Source organism: Ochotona princeps, chromosome 8 (assembly GCF_030435755.1).
Source record: "Ochotona princeps isolate mOchPri1 chromosome 8, mOchPri1.hap1, whole genome shotgun sequence".
Lineage (NCBI taxonomy): Eukaryota > Metazoa > Chordata > Mammalia > Lagomorpha > Ochotonidae > Ochotona > Ochotona princeps.
Window position 1 is genome coordinate 17,493,746 of NC_080839.1, and position 26,382 is coordinate 17,520,127.

Here is a 26,382-nt window from a genome sequence, read left to right on the forward strand (position 1 = left end):
CCATGTAAATGAGGGGTAGGAGACCTAATGTAAAATCATAACAATAATACATAAAAAGTAGCAGTTATAGTTCTGTGTTCATAGAAAACCTACAGAGAAAAAAGAGCAGATGAAACCAAACCACAATACTAAAGAAGGATTTTTGTGTTTCTCATGTGCACAAAGCAGTTTTGTCATTAAGCTAAGTTTCACTAAAAAAATACAGACAGAGTCTACAGTAACATCACCCTATGTGGATTGACTCACTAGGAAAGTAACCTGGGCTGTATCACATTTCCAGCACTAAATTCTCTCTAGGCAAACAGATATGCTGCGATGAGAAAATTTCATTCTAGTAAATTTCTCAATGATTGTGTTTTATAAATACCTACCCCTATAACCACTTGGGCTTATCTCTAGTCATTTGCTTTGAAACACTCTTTGGGAAATTCAGACATCAAGCCATGAACATTCAACACTCATTCAGATCACTAAGAGTTTATGAACCTCCCAAAAGTCTTATGACAAAATTTAAATGACATATATACCATAATATTATAAAATTAATAAAGAGGTTCTCTCTCCAGTGTCAATAAAGGACAGTGTGAGGATCCACTTTGGTTGCTTTCCCCAATCAAGCTAAAATGAAAATTTCATAAATAACAAGTTTTGCTCTTTGAAAAAAGAAGTTTATATTTTGAACTTTGGTCAGATGATTTTGTATCTTTGGGCAATATATAGACCCAGACTTTCTTTAGATCATTTTACTTGCATCTGTTTTTAGCATGGATCAGATGCTAAGTTGACATGTAAATTACACTTTAAAGCTGAAAGGCTGTTTTAATTTGGGGAGATGGTGATAAACAAAAAATTCTTAGCACCTCTGATTGCATTTGGATTGAAAAGTAGCTCCTCAAATGTTCTCATTTAAATATAATTTTTGGATACGTATGTTCTCTAGAATGTGGTGACTCATTTTCCTCCAATCAGTAAAATCACTGAATGTTGGCAAGAGCCAAATCTGCCCTCAAGAAGGGCAATTTGCCATGTAGAGAATGCAGCCAGCCTAAGATGCCAATATCATATTCTTACCTTGAAAATATTAGACCAAAGTGATCATTTGTCTATTCAAAATGCTAAATAGGTCTCTCAGACATGCTCCTTGGGCAATCATGCTAAAACCATAGAAATGATCTTTACTAATATCATTTGTTACATCCAAATTTTTAATTAAACTCATTTAAATACTAGAATAAGTGTGTTCTTTTTAGTTTGCACATTTCATGATGGAAATAAAATCTTTTGTTCACTATTCATCATACGACAGTAGAAAGGTGTATAGCCAGTAGCTCTAATTTCGTAAGATTCAAAATTCTCATTCTCTCTCGAGATTAAGAAGGGAGGCCTCCTCTTGCACTCTCAGAGCAGAGCCAAGCCTTTCCTGCAGCACACACAGCTAAGTGCTCAGACACGGATGGCTGCCACGTGCCTCTGCCAGCCCCAGCTCAGAAACAAAGGGAAAACGTCCAATACAGCACATGTTCATAATAATAATTGGGACAAAAGGTTGTTAAACACCTTTTCTTCATAAATTACTGCATTTATGACAAATGCCGACTTGTGCACCACACAGAACTGGTTAAAGCAAGATTTTTTTTCTGCATGCAGTGTCTGTTAATAAGGGAACATTTTGAGCAACTTGTGTTTTCTTTCTTAACAAACCTTCCATAGGTGTGTCTTTGTTTTGGTGTGAGAAGTGCAGCTTTAAATGACCATTATAGTTCAGATCCATTATACCTTTATTCAGTTCTTTACTGTAAAGTATTATTTTTTGGTTTCAAAGGCAGAGTTAGAGAGAGGCAGAAAATGTTCCATTCCCTGGTTCACTCCCCAGATGGCCACAACAGAGCTAGTGAGCATTAGTGAAGTTGAACTCCAGAATGGACCCAGAGCTAGAATAAGGGCACTCACATAGGGGATGAGGATGTCTCAAGCAGTGCTTTACTCACTGTGCCAAATGCCCACTTCTACACTACTTTTTAAGGAGAAGTTGGTAGTGATTATTGGCTCCATGCACCAAGTCCATTGCTGCCTGATAGCAAATTGAAGTAATAATAAAAAATAATAAAATGAAAGGAAGTTGGTAAAAATGTATCTTCATTGTATTCACCCAGTATTTAGTATATTAAACTTCTATTCATTAACCAAATAATTGTCTCTACTCACTTGGTTATAATATTTGGAATTCAAGCTACACAGGATGATTTAACATCAAGTCCTAAAATGCAATGATAACAACCCATGGTTCCAAAAATATCTGCTTAAAGGAGATCTTGTATATTACTAGCAATCATCACATTGTCAGTTCCAAATAATATAAACCATCAAGTGAAGTCCCCTAGGGAAAGAGTTCACTAGTCTAGAAAATATAATAAACCTCCAAAATTGGACACAAACACACATTTCAGTTTTCTATTCAAAACTCTGATTTTGTGCTGTAAAATGAATGAGAATCAATTTTAAGTTTGACAAAATTTGGCTCTTACTATAGGAAATGATCAGAAATGGCATTTCTTGGTATCTGGGTTATTGAATCTTTTTTCAAAAGATAAAGCTATGAAAACATTTTCATAGATGAATCAAAAAGTATGTTTTTAAACCAGCAAATAGTTCGTTTTTTCCACTAGTCTTAAGATCTACAAATTTCTCTCCAAATGCTTATAAAGAACCCTAAAAAGAAAGCATACTAAGGTGATGGTATTAGTGACAATGCTATTCAAGTATTAACTACTGGAAACTGAATATTATGTTAAATATTATAACTGAAAACACTAACAGGTTAAAGATTAAAACAAAATTCTCCTGTATGTTCATTCTCTCACCTTATAAAAAGCTATTTCTCTCATCTTAAAAGATGCTTTATCATTACCCCAATTCACCTTCATATACCAACTGATTTCTTTCTTCATTAGCATCTCAAATTTGTCCAGACTCAAACGTGTAGTTTTTTCCTTGCGAATCAGGTCCCTCCAGTCTTCTGTGTGTCTGTTAGCAGAAATTCCACTCTTTACCTTGCTTGTACAGTGGTTCTCCATGTTTCCCAGAGGAAAAGCTGAAGTCATTACAGAAGGTGACAAAGCCCTGTGTGATCCTTCCTCTGTACCTTCTGTGTTCTGCTGGCATCACTCCAACTTCCTGTTTGCATCTGGAGCACACCAGGTATGCTCCCGTGGCCAGTGGCTTGTAACTATTTTCCTGTTGCCTGCAATGTTCTACCCCTCTACCACTGCTTAGGCCACTCCTATCTCTCCTTGAAGGAGACTGTGACATACTGTATTTAAAAATTACATGGTATTAAATTACCTTGTGCTAAATTGTGCTAAGTGCAATAAAAATACAAAACAACTGATATGCATGTAAACCAAATCATCCATCACTGATTCTATATAAATTGCCATTTTTTCATAGTAATCACAAAATGTCAAAAATGTTTGTAATACTGATCAAAATTACATGGCGAAACACTCCCATAAACATGTGAGAAGTTCAACAACATACTACTCCAGTGAAGTTAATTTTTATAAGTAGGTAAGTGAAAAATAAATACAATGCTATTGCGAAAAGGGTTCAGTTAGAATTAGGTAATAACCAAAATTATATTTGAGCATATTTATCATTAGTACTCAATAAATTATGGATAATATTTACAGTCTCATTGGTGATAATAAACTGCTTCATGAAAGGGAACTCACTTCAGATTAAATGTATCATATTCAATGGAAGACTTTGCCACCGCAGGGATCATATAAAGAAATCCAAGGTGCTCATTATCATGTATTATTTTGATAATTTGCAGAGGATCATGAATGTTGGCCTTAATGACTTCATCCACGTCTTGGAAAGTGTACTTAGGATAAGTGGAAGATCTGGTGCTGAAGAGACCTCTCCTTCCAAGTCCAGTACGTGGCAGCTTAGAAGGGGAAGGGGAGAACGACTCATCAAGGTGCCGATGGACCTACATAAGAGCCAATTTTCATAAGAATTAGATTTTACACTCAGAAAAAGTGAGGAAATATTAGCCTCAGTAACTAATTACTATACTGCATGAAGTTTTGGAATTGAAAAATTTCAAACTGTTGGCAAATCATTGTATCCATCTGGGGAGTGAATCAACAGATGGAAGATCTCTTTCGCTGTCTCTCCCTGCCTCACCCTCCCCTCCACCTGCTGTAACTGATAAATCTTGAAAAAAGAAATACTTTTTATTAAAAATTTAGAATACTTGTAATATTTCCTTCTAAGGAGTGTATGCTACAAATTGCTCAACAAATATCTCCTGTAGTTATCAAAAGTCTTCCCTTTCTTCCTTTAAACCCTTTGTAATTTGTTTAATTTCCTAGGAAATCCAAATGGTTAAATTTCCAAAATCAATCCACACATATTTACTCTCTTCTCAGAATAACTTCCCTCTTCATTTCTATGGCATATCCCTCTTTCTTAAATCTTTCTCTCTTAACCCTTAACTTTTTACTTCACTGTTCCCTGAGTGCCAGCTACAACCAAGAGAAATAAATCACAACTCAACATTCATTTTCAGCATCCCCTCCCATCCCAGAGGCCCAGACAATTTCTCTCCTCTTCTTTCATTTGAAGCTCTGACTGTTCATTTTATGCTGAATTTATTTAGGGACGATTAAACCTTTTCTGGATGTATTTAAGATATACCTCTCCACTTCACAGAAACCACATTGAAAAGTTAAGAAGTTCTATGTAACTTATCATCTGATCGCAATCTTTCAAAGATGCTCTGTAGAGTGAGCTGCCTACCATCAATATTGCTTCTCCTCTTGCCTCACCTCTTTTTACCTCCCACTGTACCTCTACTCACTCAGCTCCTGAAGATGGCTTTTCCTCCACTGAGCCTCTCTCTGACCATCAGCTATTCCTTCTTTTCAGCTCTTCACAATTTCCTTTTTATCTTTAGTGGTCAGTGCTGTTACCATGCTCCATCATATCTGATTGTCCAATTGTTCCCCTATGCACCTCCAGCCTCTGAAATTCTTGAAGTCAGAGGCTGTTCTGAACATTGCATTACTAGCACTTAGCTCAATGCCCAAAACCCAACTAGCAGCCAGATGTTTAATGTGCATGACCAAAGGTCTCTTTAGCTCAAAAACTCAGAATAGGGGCCAGTGTAGTGTGAAGCAGTAGGTTAAACCTCCACCCAAAGTGCTGACATCTCATATGGGTGCCAGTTCAAGTCCCAGCTACTCCACTTCCACTCCACCTGCCTGCTAATGAGTTAGGGAAAGCAGTGGAAGATGGTCCAAGTACTTGGTCCCCTTTACCTACATGGGAGACCTGGAAGAAACTCTTGGATCGTGCCTACTGGCTTTGGCCTGGTCTAGCCCTGGCCATTGAGACTCTTAAAGGGAATGAACCTGCATATGGAAGATTTTCTTTCTCTTCTTGTCTTTTCCTGCCACTCCACCTCTCTAATTCTGCCTTTCAAATAATTTTTTTAAAACTTCATATATATAAATATATATATATATAGCTTTATATATATGTTATATGTTTTATATTTAAAGATATATAAAGCATTCACACACACACATACATGCATGCACACACAGAGTAACCTAGGCTCTATTCTGACCTTTACTGCACTTTCATTTTCTCCCAGCTTTGTTCCTTTCTTTAATTAGCTTCAGATATTCATATAAAGCCAAATTCTCATGATTTCTCCCCTAGGCTACTTCATATGTTGCAAGCAACTTTACCAATCTATTCTCAGTAGCTACAAAAACTGTTTCTCTGTTTTTTTTTTTCTTAAAGAATTATTTTCACCCAAAAGGCAGATCAAATTTATTGAGCAAAGGAGAGCTAGAAAGAAAACTCTCGGGCTCAGCATGGTGGCCTAGTGGCTAAAGTCCTTGCCTTGAACACACTGGGATCCTGCATGGGCGCCAGTTCTAATCTCTGCTTCTGATTCAGCCCTGCTTCCCATCCCAGCTCCCTGCTTGTTGCCTGGGAAAGCAGTCGAGGACGGCCCAAAGCCTTGGACCCTGCACCCACATGGGAGATGTGGAGAAAGTTCCTGGCTCCTGGCTTTGGGAGGAGCTGACTCAGTCTCAATTTTTACTGTCCTTCCCCACAGTTTTGAAGCTTGCCATCATTGGTTTAAGAAAAGATGAAAATTAATATGACATTTGAGACCAAAAAATTATGAAAATTACAACAGAATTATAATTTATAGCAATAAAATTATGAAAAATTGCTACAATTATGAAAAATTATAACAACATTTTAAATACTGCTATGTCTTCAGATCAGAAGAGACTGTACAGATTTCAAAAACTTCCTTTATGATTTTCCTTGATTGTGCAAATGTTCCTTAAATAGGATGAAGTGAAAAATACATTTCCCAAACTCACACATAACCTTCCAGAAAATGATACTGCTAATGTTCTTGTGAGCTTAAAAGCCCATTAAACTAAAATTAAAAGCATCAGTTAAGTATTGTTAACAGTATACCTCTTTTCTTTTTTCAGCGTCTTGGTACTCAACAACCTGTGTAGATAAGCTGATAGAAGGTCTTTCTGCAGTGCTTAGTGAAGGTTTCTGGATCCCACGAGTCCTTAACCAAACTCGGTTCTGCTCGAATATATATTCTGGCTTCTTATGATCTTGGTACACTTTTAGTACTGGCTTTGAGGAACAGAGATACATATTAATCTCTTTAACATTACAGCGAGTTTGTCTTATTCTTCACTATTTTTGAATTTTATTCCCGTCAGAAGTTTATAGCAGGACCATTTCCATATCAAAGCCAAAATCATACATCAAACTATGATTAGCAGACCTATTGCTAAATATAATATATATCATATATTAATATAACATATATTGCTATATATAATATATATTTCTTGATCTAGTTTCCATTACTTTTGTACTTTACCAACAAACACTTCCAGAACTAAGGTTATCATAGAAAAGGCTCAATAGCTTTAAATTATACATATTTTAATTGTCAGTTAAAAACTTCCATTATTCACTAACATCACCACCACAGGAAGGCACATGTTATCCTCCCACCATTACTACTAATTGAAGATTTAAAAATTGGCAATGTCTTAAGCTAATCTAATTTTAAATTATGGCAACAGAAACTCAACTCTTAACATAATATACTAGTTTCTAAGTAGCATAGTATGACAGTTAATGGCCTTTATGTTAGATGAGAAAAGGTCCTGAGAGTATGTGAATTTTCTGAGTAAATTCCTTTGGTTTTGGATAAAAATCTCTATTGAGTCACTTACCAAGGAAAGAGAAAATAAAATTAGTGTGAAAGGCCTGACCTGGAATAGAGACCAGTATTACACAGTAAGAAGGAGAAGACACAGTGATTATTCAGACAGGGAATGTTTAGGATGATTTCTCAGAGACTAAGCAATGATCTGCAATCAGGATTTAAGACTGACGTTTTTGCAGAACCCTTTTCTGAAACTTAGCAAAATAAACAGGGAAAGCTTAAATGATGAAAAGATGTCCACAACATATCACAACTAGGTAAGATCGGTTATGCACTGAAAGAACAGTGACAGTTAAACTCACAGCTAAGTGCCACTCCTCCACACATACACATTTGAAAGCACACACACACACACACACACAAGATTACCTTCAAATTATAACAAGATAGCTGGCTTCTTAACAGCAATGACAGAAGCTAGATGACAGCAGATTTCTGGATTCAAATTTTCAATACACAATCCTGTGTCTAGTGAAAATACCTTTCAAGAGTTTTAAATCTCTGGGAATAAAGATATTTCAGATTAACAAAATGATAAACTGAAATACCAGTACAAGTGATATAAAATTATCAAGCATTTGTTTCAAAGCAAAAGGAAATACATGCAGAAAGAATAAAAAAACAATGAAAATGAAGTAAATCTAAGTATCAGGAGAGTAAAGAGTAATGCTAATCCTTACTTTAGAACATAGACATTAAATGGGTGGCAAATGGTATAGTGAGTATGATCTGAGAGAAGAATGTAATTATAAACACTGGATTTTAACAATTCAAGGATATATGATGTAATTGCTGGACTAGCAATAATTAAAGCTGTATAAATTTCAACTTGAAATTTGAAAAAAAATCAACTCAAAGAATACAGCAAAAGCCAGTAAGAAATAAGAATGGATTGAACATATTGAGTATTTAGTATAGCACAGAGATTTAAACTTAAGTATCTCATTTACATAAATAAATGTGAATTTATGAAATATTCCGTTAGAAGGGTTTTTCACCTTAGATTGGAAGACAGAGTGCATCTTAGCCAGCCTCATATTGAATGAGGAAAAATTGGAAGCATTTACACTAAAATTTGGAAACAAAGGATTCCCACTTCCATCCTTGCTATTGACTACAGCACTGGAAGTTCTAGCCATTAGGTAAGAAAGAGAAATCAGAGGGATGCAAATTGGAACTGAAATATCTTGAAATAAATTTAATCAAGAAGGTTAAAGATCTCTACAATGAAAATTACAGAACTTTAAAGAAAGAAATAAAGATGATGGCTTCTGGGTATAGATTTGGGTCCTTAATCCATTTAGAGCTAAGTTTTGCATAAGGAGACAGGTGGTGGTCTCGCTTTTTACCCCTGCAGACTGCTATACAATTGTCCCAACAACATTTGTTGAAGGACCAGGCTTTTTCCCTGGATTGTTTTCAGTTTTTTTGTCTAAGATTAGCTGACTATACATGTGTGTGCTCTGTTCTGCTGTTTCTCTTCTGTTCCATTGATCTTTGTTTCTGTACCAGTACCAGGCTGTTTTGATGCCACTGATCTGTAGTATGTGTTGAGGTCTGGAATTATGATTCCTCCAGCTTGAATTTTATTCTTCAGGAAAGCTTTGGCTATTCAGTCTCTTGTGTTTCCAGATGAGTTTTTGTATCTTCTTCTCTATTTCTGAGAAGAATGCTGTTGGGATTTTGATTGGGATTGCATTGAATCTGTATATTACTTTTGGTAGTATGGTCATTTTGATGATGTTGATTCTGCTGATCCAGGAACATGCTAAGTTTCTCCATTTTTCAATGTCTTCTTTCTGGTTTTTTTTTTTTAATGTTTTATAGTTTTCATCATAGAAGTCTTCCACATATCTGGTCAGATTAATTTCTACGTATTTAAGATTTCTCCCTACTATTTCAAAAAGGCCTACACTTACAATTTCTTTCTCAGCCATAGAGTTATTTGTGTATACAAGTACCATAGATTTTTGTGCATTAATTTTGTATCCTGTTATCCTGCCAAAGTCTCTTCTGAGTTCCAATAGCGTCTTGATTGAGTGCTTTGGTTCTCCTACATAAAGAATCACAGTATCTGCAAACAGTGATAATTTCAATTCTTTGTTTCAAATGTGAATTCCTTTCATTTGTTTTTCTTGTCCAACAGCTCTGGCAAGGACTTCTAACACTATACCAAATAGCAGTGTTGAAAGACGACATCCTTCTCTAGCTACAGATCTTGGTGGAAAAACTGCATTCTTTCTCCATTTAGTTTGATGCTGGCCTTGGATTTTTCATATTTGATTTTGGCTGTGTTACAGAATGTTCTTTTTATGCCTATCTTGCTTAAGGTTTTTAGCAGGACGTGGTATTGGATTTTATCAAATGCATTTTCTGCATCTATTGAGATGATCACGGACCTAAATCTTCACCCAGAAACCATCAAACAGAGGAAAATATAGGAAGCACTCTCCAAGATACAGAAATATTGAAAAAGACACCAAAACCACAAGCAGTCAAAGCCAAAATCAACAAATGGGACTACATAAAACTAAAAATCTTCTGTAGAGCAAAGGAAATGATCAGCAAAGTGAAAAAGCAACCAAGAGAATGGAAGAAAATCCTTGCACACCACACAACTGATAGGAGACTAATGCCCAGAATTTACAAAAAGCTGCAGAAACTGAGTGACAGAAAAACAAACAACCCTGTGAAAAAATGGGCAAAGGAAATGAACAGACATTTTTCAAAAGAACAAATTGAAATGGATAATAGACACATGAAAGAATGCCCAGGCTCCCTAGTTGTCAGGAAGTTATAAATGAAAACCACATTGAAGTTCTACCTAACTCTAGCGAGATTGGCATACATTCAGAACTCTTCTAACAACACTTGCTAGCATGGATGTGGGGGAAAAAGGTACCCTCCTTCACTGTTGGTGCAAGTGTAGGCTAGTACTACTACTATGAACTCCCAAAGAAACTGTTAAATGTATCTTGACAGTAGGATGCTGGACTGTCTGCCATTGTCCATACCCACAATGTCAGGATACACTTAAGTAGCAGAATGATGGACTTATGGCTGATTGTGATGGACTATATAATTGTAGTAACATAGGGGAAATCAGTTGGAGTAAGGGAAATCCCAGAGCCTTTGGAATTGTATCATAAAATAAAATAAGAAAGAAATAGAAGATGACATAGAAAGATGAAAAAATATTCCATGTTCATAGATTGGAAGAACGAGTATCATCAAAGTGTCCATAGTACCAAAAGCAATTTACAGACTCAATTGTTCCCAATCAAATCCAATGACATTACTTTTGGATCTGGAAAAAAAAAGCTAAAATTCACATGGAAATACCAAGAACCCTGAAGAGCTAAAGCTATTTTAAACAAAACCAAAGTCTGAAGCCTTACTGTATCATGAGTTTCAGACATACAAGATAGTTATAATCAAGCCAGCCTGGTACTGACATAAAAGTAGACATGCATATTTAAGAAGCAAAACCCACATCTGTCACATTATATGAAAATCAGCTCTAAATGGATCAAGAACATAAATCTACACCCAGAAACCATCAAACCATTAAAGGAAAGCATCGGAAGCAAACTCCAAAATATAGGAACAGGGAAAAAACTTAGAAAAGACGCCAAAAGCAATCAAAGCCAAAATCAACAAATGGGACTACATCAAACTAAAAAAATTTGTACAGCAAAGGAAACAATGAACAAAGTGAAGAAGCAATCAATAGAATGGGAGAACAAACTTGCACGCTACCCAAGTGATAGGGGACTAATATCCAGGATTTACAAAAAGCTTCAGAAACCCAGGGACAGTGAAAAAACAAGCCCTCTAGCAAAATGGGCAAAGGAAATGAACAGACATTTCTCAAAAGAACAGATTCAAATGGCTAACAGACATATGAAAAGATGCTCAGGCTCCCTAGCCATCAGAGAGATACAAATGAAAACCACGTTGAGGTACCACCTAACTCCAGTGAGACTGGCCTACATTCAGAACTCAACTAACAACACCTGCTGGCGTGGATGTGGGGATAAAGGCACCCTCCTTCACTGCTGGTGGTAGTGTAAGCTAATACAACTACTGTGGAAATCAATATGGAGAGTGCTTGGAGAATTGCAAATAAATCTGCCACATAACCTAGCTATCCCACTCCTAGGAATATACCCAACAGAAATGAAATCTGCATATGAGAAGGGGATATGTAATCCTGTATTTGCAGCAGCACAATCCACATTAGCAAAGACAAGGAAACAATCCAGATTTGCGTCCAAAGAAGAGTGGTTAAAGAAACTATGGTACATCTACTCCATGGAATATTATTCAGCTATTAAGAAGAATGAAATTATACTATTTACAACCAGGTGGTCCCAACTAGAGACCATTATGCTCAGTGAAATGAGTCAATCACAAAATAACAAATACTGTATGTTCTCTCTTATATAAGGAAACCAGCATGAAAAGTGTAACTTTAATAATCCGATCCATACTGTTTTTTTTTTTTGCTGCATCCCATGTATTTTGATGTTTTTTTTATTTCAGTTTTATTTATTCCAAATACTTTATTTTCTCTTGTCAAATTCATTGCTGGCTGATGGATTACACGGTGGCATCATTTTTCCCAAGAGACTTCTGTGTTTCCTTTTTGTCACCCATGTGTTGGTTACTCAGTGATGCGTTTTTTTATGGTGCTGTAATTTGTTGTTGTTGTGTTGTTATTGTTGAGGCTGTTGTGCTAACTCATATCAGTTGCTGACCTTGTTTCATGGCTTCTCAATTATGGAAATGTATAGTAATGGAATATTGGGGTTTACCATATCCAGATGTGGGGGTATAATGCAACATGCGTCCCTGCTTCCAGATGAAAGATGGATTCCCAATGAAACTGTTGGACATGTGTAGACAATGGGATGCTGGACTGTCTGACATTGTCTGTAGCAGCAATGTTGGGGTACACTTAAATAAGAGACTGATGGAATTATGACTGCTATGGAGGACTATACCACTGTAGTAAAATGGGGAAAATCTGTTGGGGGGTGGGAGTTTGGGGGGGAATCCCAGTCTATACAAAATTGTACCACATAATTCAAAAATTAATATATATATATATATATATAATTGTATGTTTGCAAAAACTGAGAGTAGGAAGAAAAGAAAAGGTATTACGGGAGAACAGAGGGTCAGAGAAGTGTGGTTGTCTTCTTGGAACTGCACTTGTGGAATGCACAAAATAGTCTATATCAATTCATTTTTTAAAAGATAGGGTTTGTCAGTTTACATTTTAAAATGCAAATTCTACACTTTAATGCAAATCCTAATGTAAATTTCTAAACAAATCCTACACATTTCTATTTATAAGAGGTATAACTAAGATACAAATGCACAGATAAGTTACATATCATAACATACAATTATTTATGAAAGATGCTGATATTTTAATGCCAAGTGAAATATCAATTTCAAGCATTATTAGCAATAAAAAGGGTCACTTCATGAAAAAAGGATTAAATTCACTATGAACATATGAATTTTCAGTTTACATATCTCCAACAATATGACACACGAAAACAAGATATAAAATAGGATCATTAAACCAAAACCTCAAAAACATCTGCATCAGAACTAAGGGGCTTACCTCCTCCCATACCCTTCAAAACCAAGCAAGTAATGACAATCCATCAAATTGTCTTAGTGTTGAGGAAACAGGAAGAAAAAAAAAAACAGTATAATGTCCTTGAGAAACCTGGAACTTTCCAACAGACATTCAGAGGAAATTATACACGGCAGGAAGAATTTAGACTAACAGTGGACGCTATGCGGGTGCTGCAAATTACAATCAGGGTCTTTGCAGCAATCGGAAGGTAACAGGGCAGCTGAGGTCCTTCAGCCTTTTGAAATTGTGAACACATTCATCATCTGGTAACATCCCACACTGGAAAACAACCAAAAGCAACAGAATCCTGAGCTGGGCAGAGGCAATCTGGACAAAGTGAAAAGAAATGCCAGAAACAGGTGTGAGGAAAGGAGCAGGGCACACGGACCTCACAGAGAGCACACAGCCATCTTCGCAATCCATTAGCAAAAACAACAGATGAGAAAATTCTAATACTCAAAAATGATTTTACCCACCTCTGTCAAGAAAAATCACAGTAAACCTACCATCACTTTACAAATGTGTTGTAGTAATAACCAACAGAAGTATAGTTGATTTTTACCCTAAGTCACCTTAATCAAAACAGAATACGGAAAAAAAAAAACAGCCCTACAGTTAGTAGAAATGTGCTTCAATGAGAATTTATACTATTTCAAAATGACCTAAACATTCATGATACTAAAAATAAAATGAAATTAGAAAAACTCATGAATAAAATGACTAAAGGGACAATTTAGATGTGAAATAATTTGATTTTTCATGTTGCAAGGACACACCAAATATTGGGGATAGCAATCCAGAAAGCCTCCTTCTGACACATAGTCTAGTAAAAGCGTTTGAAAAGGAGTTTTGGAATCTAGGTAAGAAGTACAAAGGCGCTTGCAAAGAAGAGACGATCAAATTGTCATTAGATTTTGTAAGTAGTATTGTATGTTGAGAGAAAATGTAAAGAAAGAAAGCATAAGTCAGGAATCTAATATCCATACAAATGATTACTAAATATAAAAGTTGCAAATTGTTTTTTGCAATAAGTGAATATGCAAGAAGTCAGGGAAGAACATGCTGTATATGGAATATACAGATAATGAGTACTTGAAAATGTGTTCTGCTGTCATTTAGTATTTCATATGTGATACTATGTAAATTAATTACATTTGCCCAGTTCTTTCATATCCTTATTGATTTACACAAGCTATTGAATTTTTTTCTATAATTGTGGATTAGTTTATTTTCCTTGCAATTTCTATCAGGTTTTACTGCACATAAGTGGAAGCTGTTTCAGCACGACCTCAATGTTCAAGGTTGTTATGGTCCCTTCATATATTGACTCACTTACTGCAGTGAAATGACCTTTCTCATCCCTGAAATAATCTTTATTCTAAAGTCTGTTTTGGCTAACCAATCCTTCCATAATGGGAGTTCAGAAAAACATTGTCCTTTATGCTTTCATTAACTTCCCCAGAACTTAGTGTTTAGTTTTGTGTGGGGTCCAGTTCTATATTTTCCTTACTTATATTACTAGCTTTTACAGTATTATTTATTAAGTATTTCACTCTTTTCCCCATTGAGCTTTTCATGTAACCTCTGAAATACATGTTTACCAACCACTATAGATCTTTCTTGCGAGTTTTTTATGCTGTCCTATTAACACTGTTATAATTACTTAATTACTAAATCTTGACTTTATAATCTTTATCTAGCAGGCAAGTCAACACCTACCTTTCTATTTTTTTTCTAGATTACATACATAATTTATAGACCTTTGTTATCTACATATTTGAGAGTATTACATAGGTTCAAGAAACAGCCTCTGGAAATGTAAGATTCCCTAGGACTGAGTTAAACTGTGATCAATGATTTTATATTGTTTTATTATATATTTTATGTTATTTTTATACTATTGTATATTATTTTATACTGATATTATTATTGTACTGATAGGTGCTTTCTTTGAGTATGGCAGAGCTTCATTTAGGTCTTTGTATATCCCACTCAGGCTTCATAGTTCTTTATGTTCTGATAAAAGTATAACTTAAAAATAGACTCCATTGGAGATTGGCAGCAATTCAGAACTGTTGAACTATCAAATCCACTTGAGCAGGATCCTTGGAGCATGACGCATGTCGGGGACCAGGGATGATTGGGAGGCTGGGTGGGGCTTCTCCTTTTATCTCCCCCTTACTCCGGATACAGAAGAAAAATAATGATAATGTGGAAACAAACAAAAGATAGATGCCATTTCTAATAAAAGTGTCAATATAGTTGGAAAATAACATTGGAAAATCCAACAATTTATACATATTTTATACAAAACATGAATAAATGCCAAATGTATTGGAAATATACATGTAAATGTTGATACCATACAATCATTAGAATGAAATACAGTTAAATGTCTTTATAAAATTGCATATGGAATAGGGCTTTCTAGTTGCAATTCAAAAGAAATATCAAGTTTTATTTGAGAGTTTTGGTGCCATAGTACTGACATAGCTATTTGAAAAGGTCTTTATGTACTGAAGACTTAAGGAAATGAGTAAACATATAAAGATGTTGTTAGCAACCATGCTTTCACCATAGAGGGGAGAAGGAAAGGAAGAATTCATAGAGTTTGTACTGAAATTAGAAGTGCTACTCTACACACACACCTCTAGCTCTGTATATGTATGGAAGTTCTAAAAGTAGTGTATAGAGCAGTGATGTGTGTAAACAGTAATCACATTTTGGGTTCTAAATATCATTTCCCAGTTCAAACAATGCCTAGATCCATGGCTGTGGCATGGAAAAATGCAAATGAGCCTTAAACATCTTGTTGTATACACAATAAGGAAGTGTTTAAAACTGTTTTGGTAATATGTCAAAAATACCCAGGGCCTTGAGGATAAGTCCCTAAATGGATTTAAGCATCAAGATGAAAAATTACAGTTATAGAGTAGAATTTTGAGTTTTTAATAAGAAATACATCCATGCTAACATTCTGGAAAAAAGTACTTAAAGGAGGAGGAGATAAAGGTGTTCTCTGTAAAACAATGCTATCTAATAGGTGCAGTATGCTATTCTAATGACAGAACTAGAAAACTAATAGGTTGACATCTCTGATATAACATTTGCTCTAGGTAAGTATTGATTGGTCTAGGAAATATTTGACCAAGGAGGCCAAACTCATTTTTGTAAAAGAGTTTTAGGGAGCAAGACATTTGTACAATGCCAAATTATCACCCACAGATTACATATTAATTTGTCTCCTAAACCAAATGTTTAAACTAAGCAAACATTAGCAGTCATCACCTTAACTAAATGTTTTCACTAGGCATCATGAATAGTGAGACAACACAACGTTATACACTTCCTGAGATGATAAAGTTTGCCATAACTATCACTGTGAAGCAATCTTGGTAACAAAGGCTTTTTAGGCCTCCAGACTTAAAGGAGACAGAGAAATAAGTCAAATGATATCATGAATAAACAATCAGACAAATCCAGAATGTGTAATATGCTACAACATAGTCCTGGACTCTTTGGTGTGATGGCATTAACAATAATATTAGTTGCAGAACACTTTTAGACCAAAAAGAGACTGAAGAGACATAACTACCAAAAGCAACTATTAACACTAATTAGATTCTTGTTAGGGTGAAAAGTTACAAATACATTCCAAAAATACTTGGAGAAATTTCAGTGTGGAGTAGATTTTTTATCACATTATTTCTAGAGTTTTAAATGGTCCCAGGTGTGAACACAGAATAGCATGAAAATAATTGTTGTTCCTCATGGCATTGCATGTCAAAATATTTAAGAGTAAGGCCTCATGATATTTGAAATTTAAAAAGAAACAAGCCTGAGTACATAAAGAGAGAAATATAAAACAAGTATGACAAAAATGCACAATTGTTGAACCTAAATGGAAGATATTTACATATTCATTGTACTTTTGACTTTTCTGTGCATTTTCCATTTTTTATAATGAGAAGTTGAAAGAAATGAGCCTTTAAAAGCAAAGTGGTGAACATACTAAAAATAATACTGTCATATTCATCATAATGGTGATCATCTATGGGGCAAGAAGAGGGGCATTAAAGCTGGATAAGGTATAATATGTGTTTATCTGCACGTACAACACACTCCTTTAAAAATATTAAAACAAAGTGGTTAAAATGCAATGTTACAAGTATGGACAAAAGTACTTGTTTATTTTATTTTCTACCATAATTTTTGTATATTTGAAAACTTTATAATAAACTAGGAATAAATTTATTCTTTTATGCTATTGAACAAAATCAATAGCAAACATCAGTTACCTGAAATAGTAAAACTTTAAAATCAAGAGCCAGGTGGGGATGGTTGGCCTAGGAGTTAAGGTACTCCTGTCCCACATCAGAATCCTGGGTTTGATTCCTGACTCTGACTCATCAGGAGGGATCCAGGAAGCACCAGTGATGGTTCAGGTTAACTCGCCCCCAGCTGCCTAAACCAACACCTGGATTGCATTCCCGGCTCCCATCTTCAGCTGGTCCTGACCATTGCAGCCATGGGAGTTCTTTACTGTTATCTAACTTACTTTCTCTTTCTCTCTCTCTCTCTCTCTCTCTCTCTCTCTCTCTCTCTCTCTCAAGTAAATCAAATAAAAGCAATAACAAAGCCAATTATTTTCACTCTTTTGAAATGTAGTTCCGAATTGGTTTTAAGCATCTAGAATAGAAATTGCTGTGCACCATACACTCTGTGATAACTATTCAACTCTGTCATCACAGTACATGACAGCCTTAGATAATATCCAAACAAAAGGATGTGACTGTGATCCAGCCAAACATTACATACACACACACACACACACAAAAATGCTACAGGACTGAAATCAACACATGGGTCATAGTTCACTGATCTGATTTAAAATATAAAGCAAGGAGCTGGGGGGAGGACACTATTATGGTATAGCACAATAAGCTTCTGCATGTTATACCACTGTCCGATATGGGTGCCAGTTTGGATACCAGCTGCTCCACTTCTAATTCAGCTTCCCAACAATACAACTGTAAAAGTAGCAGAAGAGGGCCCAAATGCTTGGGCATCCGCACCCATGTGGGAGACCAGGCAGAAACTCTGGCTTTGCTCAGGGCTGAGTTAGGACGTTTTTGGGGCCACTCAGGGAGTAAATCAGCAGAGAAGAAGATCTATTTCCTCCTAGTCTATATGTAACTCTGCCTTTCAAATAAATGGAAAAAAATTAAAAAAAAAAAAAACAGGAAAAGTAATTGAGGTAAAAGGCAATCAGGCAAAATTATTAAAATTTTAATAAACTTTTTCTGCAATTTAAAAATAGAAGCATAACTATTAAACATATGTTTAAAAGGATACAGTGGGATTACTGGTTAAAAAAATAAATATAACAGCCATTTTCCTTGTTCTTTAATAAAACTCAGGAGGGAAACCCAGAAGAAGCTCCTAGCTTCTGGCTTTGGATCTTTCTATCTTTCTATCACTCCTTTTCTCTGTAAACCTACCTCTCCAACAAAAATAAATAAATGTTTTTTTAAAAGCCAACAACTAATTCTTTTTTTAAAGATTTATTTTTTTTTTTTTACTGGAAAATCAGATATACACAGAGGAGGAGAGACAGAGGGCAGATCTTCCATTTGCTGATTCACCCCCCCAAGTGACAGCAATGATTGGAGCTGAGCCCATCCGAAGCCAGGAGCCAGGACCTTATTCTAGGTCTCCCACACAGGTGTGGGGTCCCAAGGCTTTAGGCTGTCCTCAACTGCTTTGCCAGGCCACAAGCAGGAAGCTGGATGGGAAATGGGGCTACCAGGATAAGAATTGGCACCCCATGTGGGATCCTGGAGTGGACAAGGCAAGGACTTTAGCCACTAGGCTACTGCACTGGGACCCCAACTACTAATTTTAAGGAAAAAAAATATTTAGATTTGGAAAAGAGCTTTGATAACATACAACATCTATTTCTGATAAAATTTTTAATCCAAAAAGAATAAAGAATTTTTAACATCTTAATTACTATCATCATGCTTAAAATGGAAAACACTACAAATGTTTTTACTAAGAATGTCAGATGTTCACTGTGCCGCTGTTTTTAAAACATTCTACTGCAATTAGTCAACACAATTAATGTAGTTAAGCACAAATACAGAAATAGGAATGAAGGTATTAAAACTACTCTTATTATCAAATGATCTTCTTTATCTGAAAAGCATGAGAATAACTCCCCCCCAAAAAAACACTCAGGAAAAATTTACAGAAATAATAGCCTGCAAATAAACTCATAAAATAAGAACCATTTGAGGAATTAAAAACACAATGCCCAAAAAAGAAGATTAAATAACTGAAAATTCTATTTTGTTCTTTGTTTGGAAGACCAATGGCGCCAAAAGGGTCAATTTTAGCTTAATCAGTAAGCTTTATATGATTATAATAAAAATATCAACATGATGACTTAAAGATTGATAAACTGATCCCTAATTTACACATACAAAATAAGTTTAAAAGACTGAACATGCTTGGGGAGGGCACAGTTAACTCAATAGGCTAATCCTCCACCTTGCAACGCCAGCATCCCATAGGGGTGCCAGTTACAATCCTGCCTGTCCAGTTTCCTATACAGTTTGCTGCTTGTGACCAAGGAGGGCCTTGAAGGTTGGTTGAAGTCCTTGGGGCCCTGCACACACATGGGAGATCTACAACAGGTTCCTTGCTCCTGGCTTTTGATCAGTTCAGCTCTGGCTGTTGCAGCCATTTGGGGATTTGGGGATCGAAGCAGCAGATGGAAGACCTGTTTCTCTCTTCTTATCTCTCTGTAAACTTTGCATTTCAAACAAAAATAAAAAAATATCTTACAGAGAAAAAAATTGAACATGGAGAAGAGCAGAAAATGTGTTGTGGTTTAAATAGGATTTGGCTCCCACAACTCATAATGTTAACAATTAAAGACCAATGTCAAAAAATTGATGGAGTAAATAAGAGAGGAGCTTGATTCAAGTATGGTTTCTGAGAGTTAGGCTTTGGGGGAGGGATTTGATTAGTTTAGGTGGGGGCGTGGGACCCATGATCAAATCATGACAGCTTACCAAAGAGAGACCAAAAAATACAGAAATGGTGGATATTTTGTGATTGGATTGTTATTACCCCTTGCTTCTACTTCTAAGGAACTGTTGCATTTCTACTTTGCACTTGTCAGATATTATGGTTAGTGATGCATTAAGCCCATGATTATAGATTGAACTGAAATAATGTTTTTGCCAAAAACAAAACAAACAAACAACAACAACAAAAAACAATGAGAGGGATTAAGGGAGGCAGGGTGGGAAGAAGGGAGGAAAGTATGGTTATCTTAGAGTTGTACCTATGAACTACATGAAATCTGTTTTATTTATATTAATAAAACCTGAAAAGCAAAACAAACAAACAAATAAACAAAGGCAACAACAACAACACTGGGGTTACTGTCATGGCTTAGCAAATTAAGCCTCTACCTGCTGTGTCAGCATCTCAAAAGGGCAACTCTTAGAGTCTCAATTGTTCTACTTCAGATCCAGCTCCCTGCTAATGTGCCTAGGAAAGCAGCAGCAGATGGCCTAGGTGCTTGGGCCGCTGCACCCAAGCAGGAGATACAGAGGAGGCTCTGGGTTTGAGACTAGCCCAGGTTTTAGCCATTGTGGCAATCTGAGGAGTGAACCAACAGATTGAAGAACTCTTCTTCTTTCCTCTATAACTCCACCTTTCAAAAACAAAACAAACAGAACACTGCTTAGGAGGCCTCCATTTCATATCAGAATGCTGAACTTCAGTCTCAGCTTCACTTTTAATTCCAGCTTCTTGTTCATGTGCATCCCAAGAGGCAGCAGCTCAAGTATTTGGGTCACCATGCTTATGAGAGACACATACAGAGCTCTGACCTCTCATCCTCTGGCCTCTCATCCTCTTTTTATATCTCTGTATCTCTCCCTTCCAGATAGAATAAAAATAAATAAAAAATTTGAAAAGCAAAGACAAAAAGACACGGAGAATGCGACAGCTTCCTGGCTCACCACGGGATCTTCCTTCTGCAGAGGTTCTGCCGTCACACTCTCATTAGACACCAGACTGTGAACCTCCAAAACTGGGAGCCCAAACAAGCCTTTCTCCGTTCTAGAAGCTCCTCTCAGTACTTTAGGTAAGAAGGTAAAAAGCTGATGAACACAAAAGGCTGTGCTGTAGACAGCTGCTAGTATCAGATGCCACAGGCAAGGGAGCCAGAGATCGAGGAAATTTCAGGTAAAGAAACATGTAAAAGGAGAATAGGAAAAGCAGAGAAAGAGAGAATAGAAAGGGGAGGTAGATGGGCCCAGCGGCGTGGCCTAGTGGCTAAAGTCCTCGCCTTGAATGCCCCGGGATCCCATATGGCCGCCGGTTCTGATCCCGGCAGCTCCACTTCCCATCCAGCTCCCTGCTTGTGGCCTGGGAAAGCAGTTGAGGACGGCCTAATGCATTGGGACCCTGCACCTGCGTGGGAGACCCGGAAGAGGTTCCTGGTTCCCGGCTTCGGATCGGCACGTACCGTCCTGTTGCAGACACTTGGGGAGTGAATCATCAGATGGAGGATCTTCCTCTCTGTCTCTCCTCCTCTCTGTATATCTGACTTTGTAATAAAATAAATAAATCTTTAAAAAAATTATAAAGAAAGGGGAGGGAGAACAAGCAAGCCTGGCTCCTAGTTTCCATTAGCCCAGCTGAGGCGGCCATGTAGGGAGTGAACCAAATGGAGGATCTCTCTCTTTTTTCTATCCCTTTCTCTATGCTACTCTGCCTTTCAAAGTCAACATTTTTAAAAGAAAACTCTAAGACTGATAAGAATAAAGGCAAGCAACTTAATTTGAAAAGGGACAAAGGTTATGAACAAGTCACAAAATTCATAAAATTAGTAAAATGTATGCCAATGAATGAATACAAATAAATCTAACCTCATTAGAAGATGCAAATTGCAATAATAATATAATGCCACTTGTAATTTGTCAGTCTAGCACAAGTGAAAGAATTGAGCATCCAGTTTATCAAAGATGTGGATAAGCAGGCTCTCTCCCACAGAGGCAGAAATGTAAACTGTAAAATGTAAACTGATTTAACCTTTCTAAAAGGCAGTGGGGAAATGTCATTCAAAATGAAAAATGTACAAATTCCATGACCTATAAAATACGACTTCTAGGAATCTATAGGTGTACAAAGATAAGGTCAATCAATATTGCATTACCTGTAATAGTAAAGTAACAAAAAATAAAACAAAATTTAAAAGGAAGCACCCAGCACTCGCATCATTGAGACCAGTTAGTGAGTATAATGTTTTAGTATAATCAGGCAAAAAAAACACAGTGCTGATATTAGCAAAGATGCCACCATGTGCATGGATTGGAAAGATTTCTATTTCTTTTAACAAAGAGCTCAAAACTGAGAACACAAGAATAAATTCCCATCTGTTAGTTCACTCCTCTAATGCCCACATAGAAGCTCAATTCAGGATTCCCCCCATGGATGACAGGAACCAACCAGCACAGCCATTCCTGCTGCCTCTTAGGATCTGCATCAGCAGGAAGCTGGAGTTGAGGGTTGGAGCTGGGTATTGAAATCTTGATACTCCAATACAGGATGTCCCAACCAGGCTTTGCCTGCTAGGTCAAACATATAGCCCTGTTTAAGTGAAACAGGTTCTTTGAGGATCATTATAACTATCATATAATCATATATATGTATATGATTGTATACTCACACACATATATATATATAAGATTTCTTCAGAAAGTTTGTAGGAAAATAGTGTTACCTTGTAACTCCATTCTTCCACAACTTTTTGAAGTATTCTTGTATATATGTAAAAACATTTGAATAAACATGTAAGGAAAAGAACCATTAATAACAGCAAACACCTGAGCATAGGGGTGAAAATTTTTAACTTTTGCTTTCTATAGACATGCAAAAAAATTTACAGGATACTAGGCAAGTTGTTTGAATAAAACCATATAACTACCAGTGATATGTGTACTAAAACTTTCAGTATTTCAATGTTTTTTTAAAAATCTCATACTAATAAAGTATCCACGTGATTCTTAATCCTAGAAAGAAGCTACATACTAGAAAACTTGATTCATCACTACATCTTCCAAGTTCAACAATGCCTACAACTTAACATTCATTGACTAAGTGTTCACAGTATTTGTCACTTCATTAATGAGTTCTTCACTTGCAGATTTTGCTTTCCTTCTCAGTCCGTGGAGAGTGTGGCAATGACTGCCATCCCCCACTGCAATGTTGCTGCTTCCTCTGTCCCTGGAAAGTAGCTGCAATTGCTGGTGTTTCCACTTACCAGAGGCTCCAGCTTGATAGGCTGCTGCCGTCGTCTGGTTCTCTCCTGTGCTCTTGTGATGTGCTTAAAGGTCAGCGTCTGTGTTTCAGCTTGATTTTCTGTGGCTGGCACATAACTCACTCTTCCCCTTGTTTTTACACTATCCCGCCTTGAAAACACGGCATGTTGGGTATCATCTTTAGGAGTTTTCAGGTTGTGTTCAGAATTTATGGGCGGAAAATTCATCTTCTCTCTTGGAAGGGATTCAGTCATGGAAAGAAAAATAAAAGAATAGAGAAAAAATTAGGGAAGGAAGTTGATGAGAGGGGGACTTAAAAGATTAAACATAGTTGAATTTACTCATCTCCCCCCAAAGAACACCCATTAATGTTATCCGGTCTTTTCAAATTAAAGAGTTGAACTAGAAGAATAATAATTAGGAAGTGAGCTTGAGCTTCCAGAGGCCCTAGAGCTGGGGTGGCAGATAGGAACTGGCATTTAAATCAAGTTCTTCGATGATGCTGATCTGGGATTATACTGTCCTAAGTTTGGAAGGATGCAAAGAAATACAGTTAGTATTGAAATCAGTTTTGCTCATATTTGAATAGGCAAACATCTCCTAGGGAGCTTGATGTTCAAAAGGCAGTGTGAGGAATACAGCCTAGAATTCTCTTGAATGAAACAGAAATGAAAACAGAAATGAAACAGAAAAGAGAACTGAGGGAGAAACCCTGAAACAGTGCTTCTGGAGCTTTAATGTGCAAGAGAATATTCTTAGGAACTTGTTACCAAACAGATTTTGATTCATACACTTCAAATAGCAGAACAGCAGTGTGATCCTATCGTAGTGATCTTGTATGCCTCCTTACCACCACACTTCCACCTCAAAATGCTGTTCAAAGTAGTATTGTGGCTCAAGAGACCTTGAAGCAGGTATTGACATACCTTTTAAGTAATATTTATGTAATTATATGTAATGTTAATTTTTCAAGTAATTATATTTAAAAACCAAACCAAGGAATGGGTGGAACTTTTAGTGCTTTTCTTCAACTTATCCTAAACACTATTATGTCAAAACGCGATCAATAAATGATTAATTTCTTTCATTTTACTGTTTGCTACCATGCCTTGAAAATCCAATGTGTATTTTACAGCTAGAGAACTTCTCAATACAGAGTAGCTACAAACTTCCACTGGTTACAATGTTGACTAGCACAGGTTTAGATCTGACTATTCATTATGAGATTCTGAACAAGCTCTAGATACTCTTCCTCGCTTTCCATATCTGAAGGAGGAGAAGGGAGGGGAGACGAGGGGGAAGGGGAGGAGGAGGAGAAGAAGAGGAAGAAGAAGAAGAAGAAGAAGAGGAAGAAGAAGAAGAAAAAGAAAACTGGTATGTAGATTAGCAGATATTCATTCCTTCCTATTAACTGCCTCTCTGACTTTCCCTTATGTTTCCGCAAAGCTATGCTGAGTTTCTGTCACCGAAATTGGAGCCCGGTCCCGAGGTTGGGTTCCGCAGGACTCACCAAGTGGGGCTCGAAGAGCCGTTTGCGAGGGTCCCCAAAGACAGGGCAACGTCTAAGTCTGGAGCACAAAGTCAGCTCAAGCCCGAATGTTTCCCGTTGCCTGGCAGCCACCTGGCCTCCCAAAGCTCCCTGCGCCCAAGCGTCTTTTGTCGCCACGGCAACGCTCCAGCTACCGGAGCTCTTGGTCCAGGAGTGGACCCTGTAATGGAGCCGGTCAGTGCATCTGGAACACCTCCTACCCAGGTGGTTGACTGAGAGCCTGTTCCCCCTCTGGGGTGTCAAACTGAGCGCCACAGAGGTGATGTATGCTGCGGGGCAGAAGAGTGGTTGTTTATTCCTTCTCTTGCCCACCACCCATGCACATTATCCCAACCTCCTACTAGGCTCTCCCTTGTTTTCTCTCAAGAGGCGTAAGACTGACTTAAGGATCGCTTTGATTTAAGTCAAAATTCAGGGCTCTCAGATAAGGGACTAATGCTGTGTAGATACTCTTGAAATGCAATAGGGTCCTGCATCTCCAACCCACTAACTTCCTCAGAAGCGTAATGAGGCGTGAGAAACGTGGGCTCTTTTTCCCCTAAAACTCCACAGCATCCTTTCAACGAATGTTCTTTTCCTTTGAAAGAATGTTCTTTCCTTTGAAAGCTTTTCCTTTGTTAGGAAAATCTCAGACCCGCATTATTTGATTTCCCCTCCCTGACTCCGGAGCAGTCCCACTTGAGTCCTCGGATGATTGCTACTAATGCGCCAGAGACCGGAAGCCCAGGGCTCCTCGCTGGGTTCTTGATTGGAGGAAGCAGCGTTGTCGCTTGTTAGAAGAATTACTGGAACAAATGAGGGAGCCCTGCTTTCAACCTCCCTGAAGAATCTTGTAACCAATGGAGCTCTATTTTTTGGTTCCTTTGTTAAAACAAACAACAAAGCTTGATATTTGTTCTTGTCTTGAAATGCCAACCCACCTGCAGTACTCATATCCTGCATTTTTCTCAACCTTAACATGTTCAGGTAAATGTTTCAGTTGTTGCTATTACCACCTACAAAACAGAGAATTGCATAGTGATGGAGAGCCAGAAAGAGATCCATCTAATTCCCCTATGTCATTAGTAAGGGGAACAGAGAGAGAGAGAGCGAGAGAGAGAGAGAGAGAGAGAGAGAGCGAGCGAGCACGAGCGAGCCAGGAAATAGTTTGGTGGAAGGCCAAGCTGGAATATAGATTCACCGGTTCCTAATGAAGACCTGGAACAGTAGAGAAGTTTAATAAAAACAGTTCATGGTTTATGGGGTAAGCAGTTAACACGTCAGCATCCCAAATCAGAGCGTGGAGATTTGCTGCTCAGTTGCAGTCCTGACTCCTCCTTCCTGCTATGCAGACCTCAGCAGGCAGAGTGGTGGGGCGATGGCTTACATGGCTGGTTCATTGCTGCAGATGTGGGAGACAAGGAGTGCATTCCCAGTGCCTGGCATGGTTGGATCCCTGATACACATGTGGGGGGCATGGAGTGCTTTACAGGTATCTGAGTTTGACCTCAGCAAAAGGCTCTTGTGGGCATTTGGGCATTTCTCAAAAAAGAAAAAA

General features: G+C 37.2%; 1 protein-coding gene across 1 annotated transcript in view; it reads right to left on the bottom strand.

Moving 5' to 3' along the window:
- DNAH6 (dynein axonemal heavy chain 6) overlaps positions 1–24,931 on the bottom strand; it is a 250,072-nt gene extending 225,141 nt beyond the window's left edge. The window contains exons 1-4 of the mRNA XM_058667697.1: positions 24,807–24,931; positions 23,299–23,530; positions 6,517–6,690; positions 3,732–3,994 (exon numbers count right to left, since the gene is read on the bottom strand). Coding sequence (XP_058523680.1) covers positions 3,732–3,994; positions 6,517–6,690; positions 23,299–23,523 — 662 coding nt within the window. The 5' untranslated portion in view covers positions 23,524–23,530; positions 24,807–24,931. The remainder of the gene's footprint in view (positions 1–3,731; positions 3,995–6,516; positions 6,691–23,298; positions 23,531–24,806) is intronic.
- Between the last annotated feature and the right edge of the window lie 1,451 nt (positions 24,932–26,382).